This window comes from Tenrec ecaudatus, chromosome 13, assembly GCF_050624435.1.
Source record: "Tenrec ecaudatus isolate mTenEca1 chromosome 13, mTenEca1.hap1, whole genome shotgun sequence".
In the NCBI taxonomy this organism is placed as follows: domain Eukaryota; kingdom Metazoa; phylum Chordata; class Mammalia; order Afrosoricida; family Tenrecidae; genus Tenrec; species Tenrec ecaudatus.
The window spans coordinates 38,544,100-38,562,362 of NC_134542.1; the positions used below are offsets into that span (position 1 = coordinate 38,544,100).

At 41.6% G+C, this 18,263-nt stretch overlaps 1 protein-coding gene across 2 annotated transcripts in view; it reads right to left on the bottom strand.

Annotated features, from left to right (window-relative positions):
* Positions 1-1,250: 1,250 nt before the first annotated feature.
* SGO2 (shugoshin 2) overlaps positions 1,251-18,263 on the bottom strand; it is a 28,642-nt gene continuing 11,629 nt past the window's right edge. For both annotated transcript variants that reach the window (XM_075529436.1, XM_075529435.1), the window contains exons 5-9: positions 13,345-13,430; positions 10,415-10,629; positions 6,014-9,511; positions 4,060-4,210; positions 1,251-1,575 (exon numbers count right to left, since the gene is read on the bottom strand). In XM_075529436.1, the coding sequence (XP_075385551.1) occupies positions 1,560-1,575; positions 4,060-4,210; positions 6,014-9,511; positions 10,415-10,629; positions 13,345-13,430 (3,966 nt within the window). In that variant the 3' untranslated portion in view covers positions 1,251-1,559. The remainder of the gene's footprint in view (positions 1,576-4,059; positions 4,211-6,013; positions 9,512-10,414; positions 10,630-13,344; positions 13,431-18,263) is intronic.

Consider the following 18,263-nt stretch of genomic DNA (forward strand, 5'->3'; position numbering starts at 1 on the left):
TGGCAAGGCTCACTTCCTGCAAGACATCCCCAAGGAGAATCTGCATGGACCTACCCCAATGCAACCCTGGGTGCTGGAGCAGCTGTGTGGAGACCCCTGCCAGCACTGAGATGCTTACAAGTTCACTGATTCAGCTTTCTTCTTGCATTCAGCATCATTGCAAGTGTATTATGAGATGGAAGAGGACTTTGTGGATTGGTGTAAGGTATATGGGTTAATGTTGGACTTGGGCAGCACTGGGTTGAGATGTTTTCTTGATGTGCACTTATACTTTATATAAAACTCTGATACATGAGTTTCTGTGGATTTATTTCTCCAAAGTACCCAGACTAACACATATAGCATCTGGGCTCTTAAAGGCTTGAAGATAAACAGTGGTCATCTATCAGGGAAGCAATAAAACCCACATAGAAGAAGGACACCAACCTGTGTGATCACAAGGTGTCGACGGGATAAGGGATCAGAAGACCCCAACCAACCAACCATTTTGATGTGAATGAGGGGGTCAGAATGGAGACCCAAAGCTCTTTGTAGACAATTGGACATCCCCTCAGAGGATCACAAGGAAGGGATGAGCAGCCGGGGGCACTATAGGAGTGACAAAACATATAACATTCATCTAGTTAATGCTTCTTTCTCCCCACTATCATGACCCCAGTTCTACCTTACATATCTGGCTAGTCCAGATAAGAGCTCTCAACATACAGAAGTCAGGACACCATTTTGGTAGACACTGTCAAAATCACATCTATAAGAGTTCAATTATTTTGCATTCCCTCCAGCAGTATACAGTAACCAACTGGGATGAGAGGGGAAGAGATTGGGATTATCAGAAAGCAGAAATTTGGAGGTGAAATCAGCTATTAATCCCTCAGGGGCTAAAGGAGTTCTTGCAGCTGAAAAAAAGACTTCCAAAGCTTCTACTTCTAAGGCAGAATAGAATGTGAATATAGTATATGCACTGATCACAGATATGAATAAGATTTGTTGCTCTTGCCTGGAAATAGTAAGCAATCTTTAAAGCCTGATGAGTTCATCCCCTTTCCCCGGCCCCTACCCAAATCACCACATGTACCCTATCATAGAATGAGAGCAGGAAGGAGCTGGCGCCTACAAGCAGAGGAAATGACGAGAAGACTTTTAAACCTTTCTGGATCTTATCATATATTGAATGGTTCCGAAAAGATAGTTCGGTACATGACAAAGGAACCAAAGCTGTAATGTTTATTGATTTATTTTATTTGGCTAAAAGGATCACAGTTATGACTTGGTTTAAAGCTCTTAGTTAGAAAGTGGTTTAAAGGAACAGACAGATAAGCTATATGATAACCAAAACTACTTTAAGAGATTAATATTACAAAATAACTATTCCATATACATATATATATATATATACATATACACACACACATGTGTCTAAACGTAAGAATGAGCCAACCAATATTCCAATGAAAGGTAAATGATGGAGGGGAGGACTGCGCATGTGTTTCATCCTCTGGATCTCAATTGTATTTGTTTGGCTCTTTATGCTTGAAGAATTCAGTATCCCGAAATTCACCTCATCTTCTCATCTTCCTGCGAAGCAGAAAAAGAATGAACAATAACAACAACCCTAAACTAACGCTTCTGCCGGGAGCACAGAGAACACTGCTGTGTCACACCAGTTCTCCAGACCACCAACGTGGCAATGTGTTTGAAAAACTCAGACAGAAATCGGCCTTACCAGAAAAATTAGTCAACGTGGATTTTACATATTAAATTTTATATTACATGTCACATTTTATTATGAACTTTTAGCATGCATACAGAAACTATGAGCACGTACAATTTAAAAACAATAAATGGAATGCTCACGTACCTACTAGTCAGGCCAAGAAATACACTACCACCTGTCAGCAGTCAGTACATCCTTCTCCTCTGGAGGAAGGAACGCTCTCAATTGTGTTGTTTCTTTGCTTTTCGGGACACTTTTTTCCTACCTGTGCATTGCACTCCTTATTAAGACTTTTATATTGTTGGAAATCGTACTGTATGTGCTTATCTGTAATCTGCTTCTTTACTCAACATTCTTATCTACGAAACTGAATTGACGACAATGTCAGATATGAAGATAATAATCTATAACTTATTGAGGGTTCATAAGGGAGGACGAGTGGGGTAGGGGGGAAATGAGGAGCTGAAATCAAGGCTCAAGTAGAAAGAAAATACTTTGAAAATGATGATGGCAGCATATGTGCTTGATGCAATGGATGACTGTATGGACTGTGATGGGAGATGTAAGAGCCCCCAATAAAAGTATTTAACAGAAAATAAAAAGCCTCTCTGTATTTACTTCTTGAAACCTTGTCAGCATACGCAGCCTGTCTGTCTATTATCTGCTGGCGCCTTGCTGCCTGTGTGCTGACTCGTCTTTCTGTGGGAGCTGCTCGTTTCCCTGCGGCTTGATTGGAGGGAACTACGGTGAGGCCTGAGATGAAGGGGTTTCTCTGGAGAAGCGGTTCTCAACCTGTGGGTCATGACCCCTTTGAGGGTTGAAGGACTCTTTCACAGGGGTCGTCTGATTTATAACAGTAGCAAAATGAGTTATGAAATAGCAACAAAAATCATGTTATGGTTGGGGGGTCACCACCACATGAACTGTATTAAAGGGTCGTGGCATGAGGAAGGCTGAGAACCACTGCCATGCGCAGGACCAGTCAGGGAGACCTAGACTAACTCCCCTCAGCTGCAGTCTGCATGATAGCTGGGTCCTGGTTATGAATTCTCAGAGAAGTTTCTTCTCTTCTTCCATTCAGCACCAGGGTTCCTTTCCTGGACTGAGAAGGGTGGTGGGGAGATAATTTTTAGTTTGTGCTTCTACTGAAGGAGTGACCCGGCTTTTTAAAAAGATACCTAATACAAAGGCTCTTCATTCCAGTGGATTTATTTTGCTTCTCAGCTCCCTAAGGCTAAAAAACCCAGTCCCAGGTTCCACCTGCCTCTCTGGGTCTTGCTCTCATTAGGTTCCTGATAGGAGCGTTTTTTCTGTTCCTAACCCAGCCCAGCCCACTGCCATTGAGTCTATTTCGACTTAGTGCCATTGGATAGGGTTTCTGTGGATGAAAAGCTTCATCCTTCTCCCAGGGAGCAAGATGGCGGTTTGAACTGCCGGTCTTACTTGGCATTCTAATGAGAGCCCACAGCACAATCAGGCTTCTTTCTTCTCTATCTACTAACTAGCTAGCAAGGGCATTCAAGCTTGGTTGATTTGTTTGTTTTACCCAGTAACCTTACATTTTCCTTCAAGAAGATTAGTTCATTCTCCCAGGTTACTGAGTAAAAATGTTACATGCATCTGGACCATCTTTTATATCATAAAATAGAGAAGTGTTCAAAACAGTACGATGTCTTGCTGAAAGGACGGAAGAGCTAACTAAATGGGATTCCTAATGGTCAAACAGGAATAATTTTGGCAAAATAGTAAATCTTGGAGTAAATTGGATTTACATAAATTCAATTTCAAATAGATACCCACGAGTCTGGAGTGATATAAATAAATGAGAAAAAATGGCTCTTCTCCTTTACAGAAGAATTTGAATTGTAGAAGAAAAAGAGGAAATATTATGCAAGCATCATTCTAATTGTTGCAGGAGGACCTATCAGTGGATATTAAAATCGGTGGCCGACAATCTGAGAAATAGGATGCGGAGTCTCAAGTATCTCTCCTCACAGTTCAAAATTCTACAGGAAAAGACAGCAACTTAACAGTCACCATGCAATGCATGGTTCATTACTATTCAGAAATGTCAACTACTAATGCTGGTTGGATGATTTAAAAAGTGGTGTGTATTGAACAATCTGATAGTCATTTGGGTCAAATAATAGCAACCCTTTACAGGATTTCCAAGACTGTGAATCTTTCTGAGAGCAGCTAGCCTCGTCTTTCCCCTGGGAAGTGACTGGTAGTTTGAACTGCTGACATTGCGACTAGTGACCTCATACTTACCTGGCAGTGCCACCGGGGCTCCTGCATTTTATAATCACAGAGGAAAAGCACTTTGATGTCACAGCGATACTGACCCTTTGAGGCTTGGCTCTTTTAAAGAGAGAGGAACACATCTTCTTCTTCTGCCTGGAAGTTCTGAAGCTACATCTTCTGCTACATGTTCAGATGTAGGAGTGTGATTTGAAACAAAGCTGGTGTTGGTCAAGTCCTGTAGCATCCTATAACCTGAAAAAGAATATGTTTTCACTAATATTTGTAAAACACCCTAAAGATATGGAAATATATAGTAGTCTCCAAACCATAGGCAACACAATTTCTATCTTAACAATGACCGAATCTTAAATATTACAACAAACAAACCCCGCAAATCCTGATTCTAACTTCTATCGGGCTTCTGGGACAGTCACTCTTTGTAGGAGCAGAGAGCTTCTCCTTCCACCCTTGGAGCAGCTGCTGGATTTGAATCGCCACCTTGCAGTCAGCAGTCCAACGCCTAACCCCAGCACCACCAGGGCTCCTTCATATACAATGGTAGTCATAAAAATAGCTGTAAATCAGTTTATCGTTTTCTAATAATTTGAGAGGAAAATAGACTTAGAATTTAAATCAAGCCATCAAAAGTGGCCTCCAACATTTATTCTGATATCACATATAGGCTGACAAAAATTCATCATCATTCAGTCCAATTCAAAGAGTGACACAGTTGGACACTCAGTCACTCTGCACTGAGTTCACTGACTGCTCACTCTGGGAAAGGAGCCCCGGAGAGAGGAGGGGGTGGTGGTTCAGCTCCCCAACATCCCCTCCAACCCCAGTCCTCTGTATTGCCTTTGCTTCAATGCATCTTTTACCTGGAACAGTCCTATCCCAAATCCCAGTGTTCTATATACATATATGGAAATGTTAACTTCCCTGTAGAACAACAGTTCTCAACCTGCGGGTCGCGACCCTTTTGGGGTTGAATGACTTTCACAAGGGTCACCCAATTCATAAAACTAGCAATATTACAGTTATGAAGTAGCAATAAAAGTGTTAGGTGGTCACCACAACATGAGGAACTGTATTAAAGGGTCACGGCATTAGGAAAGTTGAGAACCACTGCTGTAGAAAGTCTTGATAAGGAAATGTCTAATTTAAGTTGGGGGGATAAATAGGACACAAAATTTATATATAGTATGACCTCTAATATTTATTTTAACATCTTCACATTAAAGTCTGAATTTATGTCAAAATGTTAAGTGATCAATCAGTGGAAGTTAAAGTTAGTGGCTGGTGACTTCCAGCTCCAGCCCCTGATTCTTTGTCTTCAACTTTTTGCTGTTAGTATTATTTTAATAACGATAGAGAAACAAAAAGGGAACACTAAGGGTAAACACTCCTACCCACCCTACTTCAAGGCTTGAAATAGCACTTGGTTCAAGATGTATTCGTTAATCCCTCTGGTCAAACTACTCTTCGTCCTAATCTTTCAGCATGTCTGTGCCTTTATTAAAGCATCAGACACATTTCACACTCTTTATTACATTTACATAACTGTGTGCACAGGAAAGGTAGTGATATTTGTTTTAAGCCTTTAAAACACTTAGTCAAATCCTTTCATCACATTAAATAGAAGTGCTACTGAATGGAGAAAAAGTTCCCACTCTTAGGAAACATGTCATTGTCTTTGGTAAATAATAAAACAAGTGCAATTCATTGTTTTCACTTAAAATGTGCAATTTCCTTTCAACAAATGAAAAAAGAAATTATCTGCGTAAAGGTATCAATAGGCAAATTTTTTATGCAGGACAAGTCTGCTTTGTAGACTGAAAATGTCCCAAATCCACTCGCTGCTATTTTCCCTAATAATTGAACTTTAAAAAAAGGAAAATCCCTTCCTTTGTGTGGTTTTAGTAGTTGAATTTACACAGGTATATACTGTTTTTAAATTCCATAAATATATCAGTGAAAGCAGGAAATGCCCTGTTGGCCAAGGGAAAAGGTTAAAAGCTAACTTCTAAAGCCCGGTCCCGGCGAGTGTGGACCCACCTGCTGCAGACTGGTGTGTCCTCCGGCTCACGGTCCCTCTCACCTCTCCCTTCTTTACAGGGACATCACTGCCGGCTTCAAGGACTGATGTGTCTGCCAGGTCAAAGCTTCCAGTTATTGAACATCTTCTAGGAGAAAAACTCAATGGTACTGAATCCGCCAGAACAGCTTTAAAGGAAGACTCTTGTCTTTGAGGTAAACGTATCTGAGACAAAGGCTTAGATTTCTTTCTGTGAAAATCTAGCTTGGTGTTGATAATATTCTCAATGTCCAAGTTTTTGTCCTTATCAACTTGTTCCAATTGGACTGCCTTGCCCTGAAGAGTGGACGACCTTCTCTCCATTACCTCCAGACTCCCAGAAGGGCTGCACACAGTCTTCCTTTTCTTTGATCGGGAGGTCATTTTATTTGCCTTTTGGTCCTGGCAGCCTCCTTCTCTCACTTCCACAAAGGGGCACTCTCTCTTCTTGTTCACAGTTGTAGTGCTTTGCCTCGGGTTCTTAGGTAGTTCAAGTTCCTTTCTAGAATTAGAATCTGACTCACTGGTAGCTTGTTGTAAGCCCAATTCTACGGAGAGAGAATTCTGTGAAGAACCTGTTATCGGCAAGGCGGGATTGTGCTTAGAGTTAGCTACAATGGTCTTTGCCTTGCTGCATGACTCTTTTCTATGCTTTTTAACTAGTTGGTAAGGATTTGAAATGTGATCCCAGTTTTCCTTTTCATTACTGTTGATTTCCACACAGGGTCTATTGTTAATGTCCTGGCTTTCACGTCTCCGTTTAGACTTACTTATTTTAAAATCGAGATGGTTTGTATGGCGGTCTGGGCTATGCATGTCTTTGTCATTATCCTCATATATTTGGTTTATTTCAGAAATTATTTCTGTTTTCCGACTCTGCCTACATTTCTTATTTACTTTTGAGTCGTGTTGCTGAGCAGGTTGCTTATCCGGGGCACGCTTTTTCAAGCCCCACATATTCTGGGTTCCATAATCATATACATTTCTATTCTCTTTGGTGGCAAGATGAGTTGTTTGAAATTCGTTTGTGATTTCTAAGTCTTCTAAAAAGTCTTCTTTCTCTCTTGGGGTAAGGGAGAAGGAGTCGCCTTTTACTGGGGCACATGCGTATTGGTTATTATAGTCAGTTATTTGGTTCACTTCAGAAATGACTTCTGTTTTCCGGTTTGCTTTCTGCCTGGGCTTCTTACTGACTTTTTGTTCCTTTTGCTGAGCAGGGACATGCTTTCTCAAGCCCAGCACGCTCTGGGTGTCATACTCGCAGATGGGCCGATTACCGCTGGGGGCAGAATCAGCTCGTTGAAACTCATTTGCATCTTCCAGCTTTTCAGGGATGGTTTTGTCCTCCTTCTGGGTTACAGAAAATAAGTTACCCCTCTCTAGGTTATTCTCATTTATTTGGTTCATTTCAGAAATGACTTCTGTCTTCCTACCTACCTTCTTCCCAAGCTTCTTGTGTATTTTTGATTCATTCTGACCAGCAGTCTGCATATCAGGGGCAGGCTTTTCCACCCCCAGACCTGTCTGAGTCCCATCATCACAGAGGTTGCCAGTGTCTTTGGTAGAAAGAGCAGGTGTGTGAAACCCACTTGAGTCCTCCAGGTTTTCAAGGAGGGCCGCTTTCTCCTTTTGGTTTAGGAACACAAAGCTGTCATTTCCCGGGCAATGGACACCTTTGTCGTTATCTACATGGTTCGTTTCAGAAATTATTTCTGTCTTCCGACTCACTTTCTGTCTAAGCTTCTTATTGACTTTGGACTCATTTTTCTCCACAGGGTACATATCTATGATCTGCTTTTGCAAACCCAGCACATTTGGGATCTCCCAGTTGTACAAGTTCCCATTATCTTGGGGGGAGAGAGCCAGTGTTTGAAACTCACTTGAGACCTTTGTATTTCCAGCAATAGTTTCTTTATTCTTTGGGGCGTGGAAGAAAAAGTCTTCTATTTCAGGGTCATGTGTACCATTAACATTGCCCTTATGTATTTGGTTTATTTTAGAAATTACTTCTGTTTTCCGATTGGTTTTCTGCCTAACCTTCTTATTGACTTTCAATTCGTTTTGCTGATCAGGCTGCATATTGGTGACACGCTTTTTCAAGCCCAACATATTCTGGGTCCCATAATCATCTAAGTTCCCATTCTGCACCCCCCAATGGCATAGGTTTCGGTCATCTCTGATGGAGGGCGCTGGTGCACGGAACTCACTTGAGACGCCAACATTGCCGGGGACGGTTTCTTTAGTCTGCTGAGTTTGGAAGAAAACGTCTTCTAGTTCAAGTTCGGGGCCACTGTCATCATAATTCTCAGACCTCTGCTTTGTGTGAGAAATGATTTCTGTTTTCCGATTTGCTTTCTGCCTAAGCTTCTTATTCGCTTTGGATGCATTTTGCTGAGAAGGTTTGTCGGCGACAGGCTCTTTCACAACGCACATATTCCGGGTCTCATGCGCATGGAGATTTCCATGATCTTTGGTGGAAAGATCAGCTGCTGGAAATTCATTCGGAATTTCTAGTTTTTCACAAATGGTTTCTTTATCCTTTTGGTTTAAGAGTAAGTTACCCTTTTCAAACTTACTGATCACAAACGTCTGTCTTGAAGCTCTACTTTTAGGGAAGGTGGAGGAAAGCTGACCTGTATCACGGTGCGTCTCCTGCTGGGATTTATCAGAGCTGTGGGAGGAAGCACATGTCTCCTCCTGCTCACTCAATAACGGTGTTCTTTTCTTTTCGTTATACTGTATGCTCTGTCTGTCATCTTCGTCCAAGTCATGACGAAGGGTTCCTTGCTGCAGCACAGTCACTTGAGTCAGCTGTTCAGAATCGCAAATAAAACCTGGATCTTCAGAAGCACCGTTGCCATTGGCAACAACAGAGCTTTCCGGCCTATTTTCATTCTTCTCCTCACTCGCTACATCTATACCGCTCTTCACTTGTCCTTTTAATCTTTCTGTCCTTTTTCTAGAGTTTGAATCTTTCACCCTTCTGAAAGTTTTCATTTCAGAGCCATTTGTGTCTTTATTACTTCTAGTTTGGATGCGTGTTGAAACTGTAATAATCTTGCTTACTTCACCAGCAGTTAAATCCATGTCAGCATCGTAATACACCGTTTTCTGCAATTGTAAGTCATCGTTCCCCTGGACTCTGTGAACACCCTCAGTGGCAGGCTCACCCGCAGACTGGGAAGACGAGGCAGGAAGGCACTGTACCTCTCCTGGGAGTTTCATATTGGCCTCCTGAGTTTGGTCAGGAATCTCCTCCCTCCAGGGGACATCTGCACTTGGAAGCAGTTGTGGATCTAACGCTGCCACACAAGGGGTGTTTGCAGTGGGCTCATTGGACACTCTCGCTGGCACGGGCTTCTTTCTTTCCGTCACCTTACTCGGAGAGCGCTGACCCTTTCTGTGGCTGACAGACTGCACAGGGCGTGCCTCACTCGCCAGGGCACTCTGAGAACTTTGCTCTGAATGGGGATGGCTTTCTAGATAAACAAGCGAAACAAAGAAGTCATGAAAAGGAATTTATGATGTTAAAGAAATGAGACTAGAAAGCAAACTTTTACAGATAGGATTTCTGTCATGAGTTCCGTTATCCTGGTTATACTAAGAATTCATGCTGATAAAGTCGAAGTCATCAAAATATTCATAAGGTACATTACATTCATATATCTGGAAAATACATGCTGAAAATTCACTGAGTTCCAGCCTCAACGATATAGGACGGAGCATAGTCAACAGTATGGGCACTAAGACATTTCTAAAGGGGAGAGCAAATGGACCTAAAATGTAGCAATCGCTCCAATAAAGATACTTATCAAAAACCTGCCAATCGGCCACTAAAGTTTATGTGAATATATGTAACTTTGCAGAAGTTAAAAAATAACTCATACTCCAAAGTCAATATAATTATGACTCCCTATTCCAATCTGAAAATACATAAACATGAGAATCTATAAGCTAGAATTATCATTTAGAAACACTATATGAGTAAAAACATCATCATTTTCTCCTGCTCAACTTTTATCTCGACTCAAGCTTTTGTTTTAACATGGAAAGGTTATGATCTTGAAAAAGTCACTACACATAGGTAGAAGCCAATGTTTTTTACCGCAAAAATAAGGGGAAACTAAATGAGTACCTTGGATATTTTTGATTCATGTAACAGAACTCCAAGAAAACATTCTTAAGGCTACTGTAGATCTGACAATTACTGAAATTTACTTAAAAAATTTTCATCAGCAGTGAGAATGGTAGAAGTTAGTAAATCTATAAGAGATCTAACTTATTAAATGTACATCACTGACCTCAAAGAAATTCTGATAAAACTATTTTATTCTGATACTCAGAAAGAGGTTTTTTAAAAAAACAAAACAAAACAATTTTACCTTTGGAAAGTATATCTGCATCCTCTAAATCCTGCAAATTCTGCTTCTTTTCTTTAAGAAGTGTTACTTCCAGGGGATATTGGGCTGATAAAGGTTGCTTTGTTGATACCAAAGAGTAAGGATCAGGTGTTGCCGGTGACATAAAGTTGCTATCTTTCTGCATGTTCTCTCGATCGTCATCATTGTCATCATCATCATTTGACGTTAATGGAACCCTAGAGACAAGTGGGAAATTCTAGAATAAGGGATTTTATATCTCATAAAAATTATTTTTAAGATTGGACGGAGAGTGCTTTCTATGTTCCAACAATTTACTACCTGGCCTCAGAGCCACCCCCAGGAATCTTTACGTGCTTACTGAACACAATTACTGGTAGGAAAATGGGAAGCTGCTAGTAAAACAGAACGTGGAGTGAAATAGGAATGCTTCCTATCCCCATAAGCGTGAGTTGGGCTATTAGGATGAGATAGTTTATTGTGCCAGCCTGGCCGATAAACACTAGTGGGATTAAGTGATGGGTGGAGAGATAAATGGCTCGGTGAGCCTCACCTTTCTTGTCTCTCGCTCTTTAATCATTGGGCCAGTGGGCAGCTGCCTTGCTTGTTCTGTGCCTCAATTTAAAGGGCACACTACTTGTGGGACGCCTAGCCTGTGGACTGTCGCTGTAAGTTGAGGTCCCTTTAAGATCACACGAATGAAATTTACATCTCCGGAGCTGGGGACTGACAGTTGGTGACCTGCTTTGCTGTTTGCTGCCTGTGCTGGGATAGCCTGAATCTCTCTACAGAGGACTACCTGGTGGCCCTCAAGACTTAAAGGACTGCCAGTGTCTCACAACTCTCTCACGGGAGTGAGTCGCTCTGAGCCATATGTACTGCTTTATAATTTAACTGTTCATTTCTTATATTATATATCAATCTGTTTATAACTTAACTGTTCATTTCTTGTGTTATATATCTATCTTTATAAATATATATATATATAAAATTATCAGCAATCTGGTTTTATCTCTCTAGAGAACCCTGTCTAACATATAGGATAACAATACTAAAGATACGAACAAAATTCTAACATACTTAACAAACATCTATATTTACACTTTTCTAACGTTTAATTCTATGGAATACTCTGGTATAAACATTCTTTAGCATTTCCCAATGCTAAAGATTTTTCTATATACTCTAAAAAGAAAAAAAAACTTTTAGAAATTCTTGATAATGAAAAAACATTGAAAAATATTTATGAAAATCTGAAGCCAATTGGTAGTCATCTTTAATTTGTTGAAAGAAAGCGACTCTGAATCCAGTCTTCAAAAGGAAGGTGAAACAAAGATGTTGCCTTGAGAAACAACAGAAGGAAACAACAGCCTGTCAATCTCCAAGAAAGGAAATAAAGGATTTCTTCAGGCAGAAGGACAATTCTTTTAGAAAGGAATATGAAAGTGCAGAAACGGATGTGAATAGTAGGAAAGGTAAATATGTACGTCACAAAAGAGTACAGGCTACACAAAAACAAAGTAATGGCCCATGCGATGAAAACACATGCAGAACGAAAAGACCTAACAACCAGGCACGACTGGGCCTCTGGTGCTTTCAAACTGTCCAGAGGCATTCCTTCGTATGACTGAAGAGTAGCATGTGATCATTTGGATTAGTGTAATGAATCAAGGATGAATGTTGCTATTGTGAAGGGAACAATAAAGGCACAGTAAAAGGTAGCAAGTTAATAAACTCAAAACCAAACTCACTGCCATCGAGTCGATATGGACTCCGAGTGACCCTAGAGGACAAGGCAGCGCTGCCCAGTGGGCCTCCCAGAGTGGCCCTTTCAGAGAGTAGCAAAGCCTCTGAGAGCGTGCTGCTGCACAGCAGCTGGTGCTTCCAGAGGCTTCCCTGGTGGTTAGCAGCCCCATGTGTAATCACTCTGCCACATGTTAACAGACAAGAAAATTAAAACATAAAAATGCCCATTTTCTATTATTTATGGAAAAGTTGAATAGTATTTCAAAGTTTAAAACTAAATGTTATTAGATTATGCCTGCAATTGCTTTTATCAGTGCAATGTTAACAAGTCTTTCCTTTTTCTTATTATTAAATACTGCTATTGAGGGCTCTTACATCTCTTATCACAATCGATACATTCATCCAGCATGTCAAGCCCATTGCAGATGCTACTATCTGGCATTCTCTTGCCACTTAAGCCCTTGACATCAGCTCCCCATTTATTCCCCCTCTGTTGCTCCTCACCCACTTTTTCTTTATTCGTCCTCCTGGGAGATGGCTCTAGGTTGCTCCTTGTGGTCGTTTCCCTGTTTCTCCCCCCACCCTCCCCTAATCCTCCTGGTGTCTCTACTCTCATTGTTGGCCCTGAGGGGTTTATCTATCCTGGATTCCTGTGTTGTGAGCTCTTATCTGTGGCAGTGTGCATGCTCTGGTCTAATCCGATTTGTGAGGTAGAACTGAGGTCATGATAGTGGGGGGAGGAAGCATCAAATAACTTGTGTGTTTCATCGGTGCTATATTTTACCCTGCCTGGCTCATCTCCACCCCACTCACCTTGGGCATGGTTTTGATCACACAGGCTGGTGTGCTTCTTCCATGTGGGCTTTGTTGCTTCTCAGCTACATGGCCGCTTGTTTATCATTAAGCCTTTAAGACCCCAGACACTATCTCTTTTGTTAGCCGGGCACCATCAGCTTTCTTCACATTTGCTTATGCACCCATTTAGTCTTCAGCGATCGTGTTGGGAAGGTGAGCATCACAGAATGCCAGATTGTTAGAACAAAGTGTTCTTGTTGTTAACAAGTAGTTCATTATTTAGTTTTAAATGTTTTCTATATTTCAAGGAAGCAGGCCAAATCAAACTACTCAAACTTCAATTTACAGAGAAGTTTACAAGTCAATATTTCACGAACCTCTGAAGACATTACCTTGCAAATGGAAGGCGTGCCAGCTTGTGCTGCGTACTGACTGGTGTCTTCTGGCTGCTTGGCAGCACAAAGGGGCTCTGATGGAACTGTTTGGAAAGAACAAAAGAATACTTTCTGAAAAGAAATGACACTGCGATCCTACTAATTCACTTTTATTAAAGTACTAAGTCAAGCAAGCATGGCAATAATAAAGAACACTTCTTATATTTTATTTTACTTCTAAAGATCATTTTATTGGGGGTTCTAACAGCTTTTATAACAATCCATACATCAATTTTATCAAGCATATTTGTACATATGTTGCCATCTTCTAAACATTTACATTCTACTTGACTCCTTGGTATCAGCTCCTTTTCCCCCCTCCCCCCACATCCTGGTGACCCCTTGATAATTTGTAAATTATTATATTCATCTTACACTGACTGACTGCTGTCTCCTTTCCCCCGCAGTCTCTTCCATCCTCCTCTCCCCACCCTCCCCTTACCCTCCTGGCATTACTACTCCCATTTATGTTCCTGAGGGGGGTGATCTGACCTGGATTCCATGTGTCCTGAGCTCTTATCTGTACCTGTGTAATGCTCCAGCCTAGACCACAGTGAAAGGTAGGATTGTGGTCATGAGGGTGGGGGTGAGGAAGTCTCAAGGATTCATCAGAGCTATACTTCACCCTGGCTGACTCATCCCTTCCTTGTGAGGAGAGGTCCCACTGTCTACAGATGGATTTTGGGTCTCTGCTCCGACCCACCTCGTTCTCAACAATGTTTTTGTGTGTGTTTGTTTTGGGTTTTCTGATGCCTATTACCTGATACCTCATGATTGCAGACTGGTGTGCTTCTTCCATGTGGGCTTGTTGCTTCTCTGCTAGATGGCCATTTTTTAAATTTCAAGACCCCAGGCACTATATCGTTTAGTAGCCAGGCACCACCAGCTTTCTTTACCACATTTGCTTGTGTACCCATTATATCTTCAGTGATCATGCAGGGAGGGTGAGCATCACAGAATACCATGATAGAACCAAGTGCTCTTGCGTTGAGGGACGGCTTGAGCAGAGGCCCAAAGTCTGTCCACTTCCTCAATGTACTGCCATATAAATATATGTACCTTCGCCAATACTATATTAGACTTTAAGAGGTGAAAAAATTAATAGGCCGGTAAGGTTACAACACAGTCCATTCTTAATCATATAACTCAGTGATAATCAGTATTTTGGAATATAACCTTCCAACCTTTTTTTGAAGAGTTTTTTTTTTAAGTCTGTACCTAGGAATAAATATACATGTGCATACCCATATACTTACTCTATCTCTACATATATATGAAGAGGCTTCAAAAAGTTAATGGAAAATGGAATGAAAATATAATGAAATAGTTCCATTAACTTTTTAAAGCTCTCTTAGATGGAATGCATTCAGGCCTACATACTGGATTTTAAAGAGCCCGTGTTGGGCTGCTAACTGTGAGGTCAGCGGTTCCAAATCACCAGCTACTCCATGGGGGAAAGACGGGCCTTCTCTTCCGAGCCGATTTTTCTGATTGTCCTTGTGCTAGTTTATAATAGTGTTGAAAAAGATAACCTATCAGGTAAGTGTTGGACTACTATCTACAAGGTCCATGGTTCAAGCCCACCAGCCGCTCCTCAGGAGAAAGATGCTTCTGTAAAGAGTTATCATTTCAGAAACACAACAGGGTCACCATGAGTGGAATCAACTCTATGGCAGTAGTTTGGGGGGCTGTGTTTTTAAATGACTTCCCAGTTTACTACTTTAAAAAAATGTTTTAACCACTTATTTTTTTTTACCTCTGAAAACAATCCATCAGTAGCTTTACTTATGGTTTCCACCTTTCTTTACATGTAGGCATAGAAAACGCTACCTAATGTACATTCAGTTCTCGATTTCCACTTTGCATTTTTACCATCTCAAATGTATTTCCAAGGATGGCATAAAATTAAATTTGATTCTATTTCTCCAAGTCTTCTTTGTTAGGATTATCCTAAAAACTATTTTTTAAAGATTTCCTAATTTGAAATGTTATCTTTACTTTCTACTTAATCACTTGGAGGGAAACATTGTCCTTTGCCCCTAGTACAGGGAGAATTGCCTGGGTGCAAAAACTATGAGTTAACTTTGAGTGCGTAACAGTTTGCATGTGCCAGGAACTTGACACAAACACTGGGTGATAAGGAGATTCTTGCTGGGGACTAAAGAACTTCATCAGGTCAAAATGGGCTCACATACAGGAATCTTTGTTATCATACGAGAATATCTGCTAGCATGATTATGTTTGTACTTATGAATCATGAAAACATCTTACACCTGAAGTCATTGTGCCCTAGTATTGCCCCTGCATTTGAACTTTTGTGAATGTCCTCCTTTGGCATGCAAATAAAAATCGGCAAGTGGAGAAGCTCAGGAGGGTCTTGAGTCGCCTTCCTCTTCCCTCATGCCTCCATCTTGAGTCTTGAGTAGTGCTTTGTGGGTTTCAAGCAGCTCCCAGCTGGCGGGAGTGCTACAACGTGATGAGCCCCGAGAAGAAAACGAAAGTAATGGCCAGTCATCCCGAGAATCCCGGTAAGGAACAGTCCCCACTCGCTGGGAAAGAGGTCCATGCTAGTAGGTAGGTTCACAAAGGGATTTCTAGCATGGGCAGGAATGACAATGCCTCAATGGGTTCATTTAAAGACCCTCCAGCAGCTCCTTAAAGCTGCTCATGATACACACTCATGGATGACCAAGCACTTTATCAGCTGCTTCTGACTGGCAGCATTGTGCGTGGTTCCAAGATGATGGAACAGCAAAGGTTGAACTCTGGGAACACGTTGGTAAAGTCTAGAGCAAACATCAAGAATTGGTTCTTGTGCCAATTCTTAGTACTTAAGAGTTCCATTTGAGCTGCTTTAGTTCCCTTCCGTACCCAGACTGACCCAAATGAGCTCCTAATAGCAGCAACCTTAATGTACAACAACTGGGATTTGAAGGAGGTAAACAAAGAACATTAAAATGCTAAAATTATTCGAGCTGCTATTGCGGTCTCTATCAGCCTGTAAGTCTCCACAGTATGAGGACTCTGCCCGGCCCTGAGTGCTCTGCTATGGCTCTGGGAAGGCTGGCCATGTCCAGCATGGGTGTCACAGAGAAGTCTCCTCCTGCCACCACCCCAAGACATGGGGGTGGGAGGGAAGCTCTCTCTTGTGAGACTCCACGACACTGAGCTCATGGGTGCTGTAAGCAAGTGTTGGTGGTAACAGAACCTGTCGACTGATAGGGGCCCTGCTCCCTAACTCTGCTGGCAACACCATCAACATTAAATTCAAGGAGCCATGGGTCTGTGGGGTTCTTGCCAGGATGTCCGTCTGTTTTTTGCTGGACACGGGAGCTGAATATTTGTTATGAGAAATTTTTGGTGGTGTTTTGACTTCCACCTGTTTCCATGTTGTTGGTATCAACGGGCTGCCAAGCATGAAGTTTCTCACACCTCTTCAGTCCTGTACCTTGCAGGACTGTTTATTTTCACATTAGGTTTTAATTGTTCCCAAGTCCCCTGCTTCACTTTTAGGAAGAGGTTTTATAATTCAAATTAAGAGTTCAGATGGCTTTCACACCTGTTTCTCTTGTTCTTATAAGACATAAAGCCTCCCCTCATTCCATCTCAAAAGTATAACAATTTGAGTTCCTGTATAGCACACCCATTTTCCATAGACCAAAGTTTCCATAGACCATTTCCAAAGACCCAGTGAGGAAAGCTATTTTCTAAACCATAGTATAAACCTGGGAAAGTGCAGCAAGTCTTATTAGACTATGCCCAAAGGTAAACGCAAGGCCACTGAAGCAATTACGACCAATATAGGAAAGACCTAAACAAGTGGTTATTTAGTAACCCTAATTAAAGCTTAAAACTCCTCTTAAAAAAGCAAACACCTACAGAAAAGCTGAATGACTTTGACCCCTGTCATTAAAGGAGGCATCTGTCTCCCTTCCTTCACAAGTGACTGCTTTACCCTGGGACCTTGGTGCTTGCTTGAGCCAGAAAGACAAGCATGAATTCCCTCGAGAGACAACCTAAGCCTCTGCTGATGCTTAGTTAAAAGTGATTAAAATGTTCATATTCAGCAAGTGCTTAGTCTGTGATGTAATAGTTAGCAAAAGAAAACCATTTCGATGGACACAGTAAGAGGCAGAAAGGTAGAGTAGTTGCAGATAGAGTTGTTGGACAGCAGTTCCATCTTAAAGTGTCTGGCTGTGCCAGAATGTGGCCGATGATAAAAGAAACTTGAAAGTACGAAGTTAGTTGCTTGTAGAGAGTTAATAAGCAGTGAATGAGTTCATTAGATGGAAAGATTACACTGTAAGAAAATACGGAATGTCTATTAGAATTGATCCTCATGAACTGCCAGAGCCTGTCTTTTCTTAAAACTGACCAGGGGGGAAGTAAATTAACCTCAGAGTCTCAGTGGACTCTAAAAATCCTGGAAGCCGTTTTCTCATGAACTTAGTGAAGCCATACCACCTGGACCTTCCAGATGACTTCTAAGTGCCAGTGGGTGCAATTACAGACCTTCAAGAACTTCAAGGGGAAACCCAGCTCTGCTCCTACACCAAACGTAACCACAGCCCCGCATCGTGTTCACCCCACCCTCACCCCCTCTTCGATTCTTGACCACTCGAGATGAGCTGTTACGGCGGCTTATCAAAGTCTTTCCTACAACTTTCTCAGGTCCCCAAATCTGAACAAAAGCAGCTGTCTCGGCAATTCAGTCAGTGGAACAGGCTACACAGATCCACATTGCTAACATTCAACTCGTGCCTCTGGGACACGCTAGTAAAGTTTGTCTCTTCCAGGCTTCCATGGTTCCTTACAAAGATGATGGTTATGAGTGAATGAGCTGATTCCATGAGGAAGGAAGCCTCTATCGGGCTGCA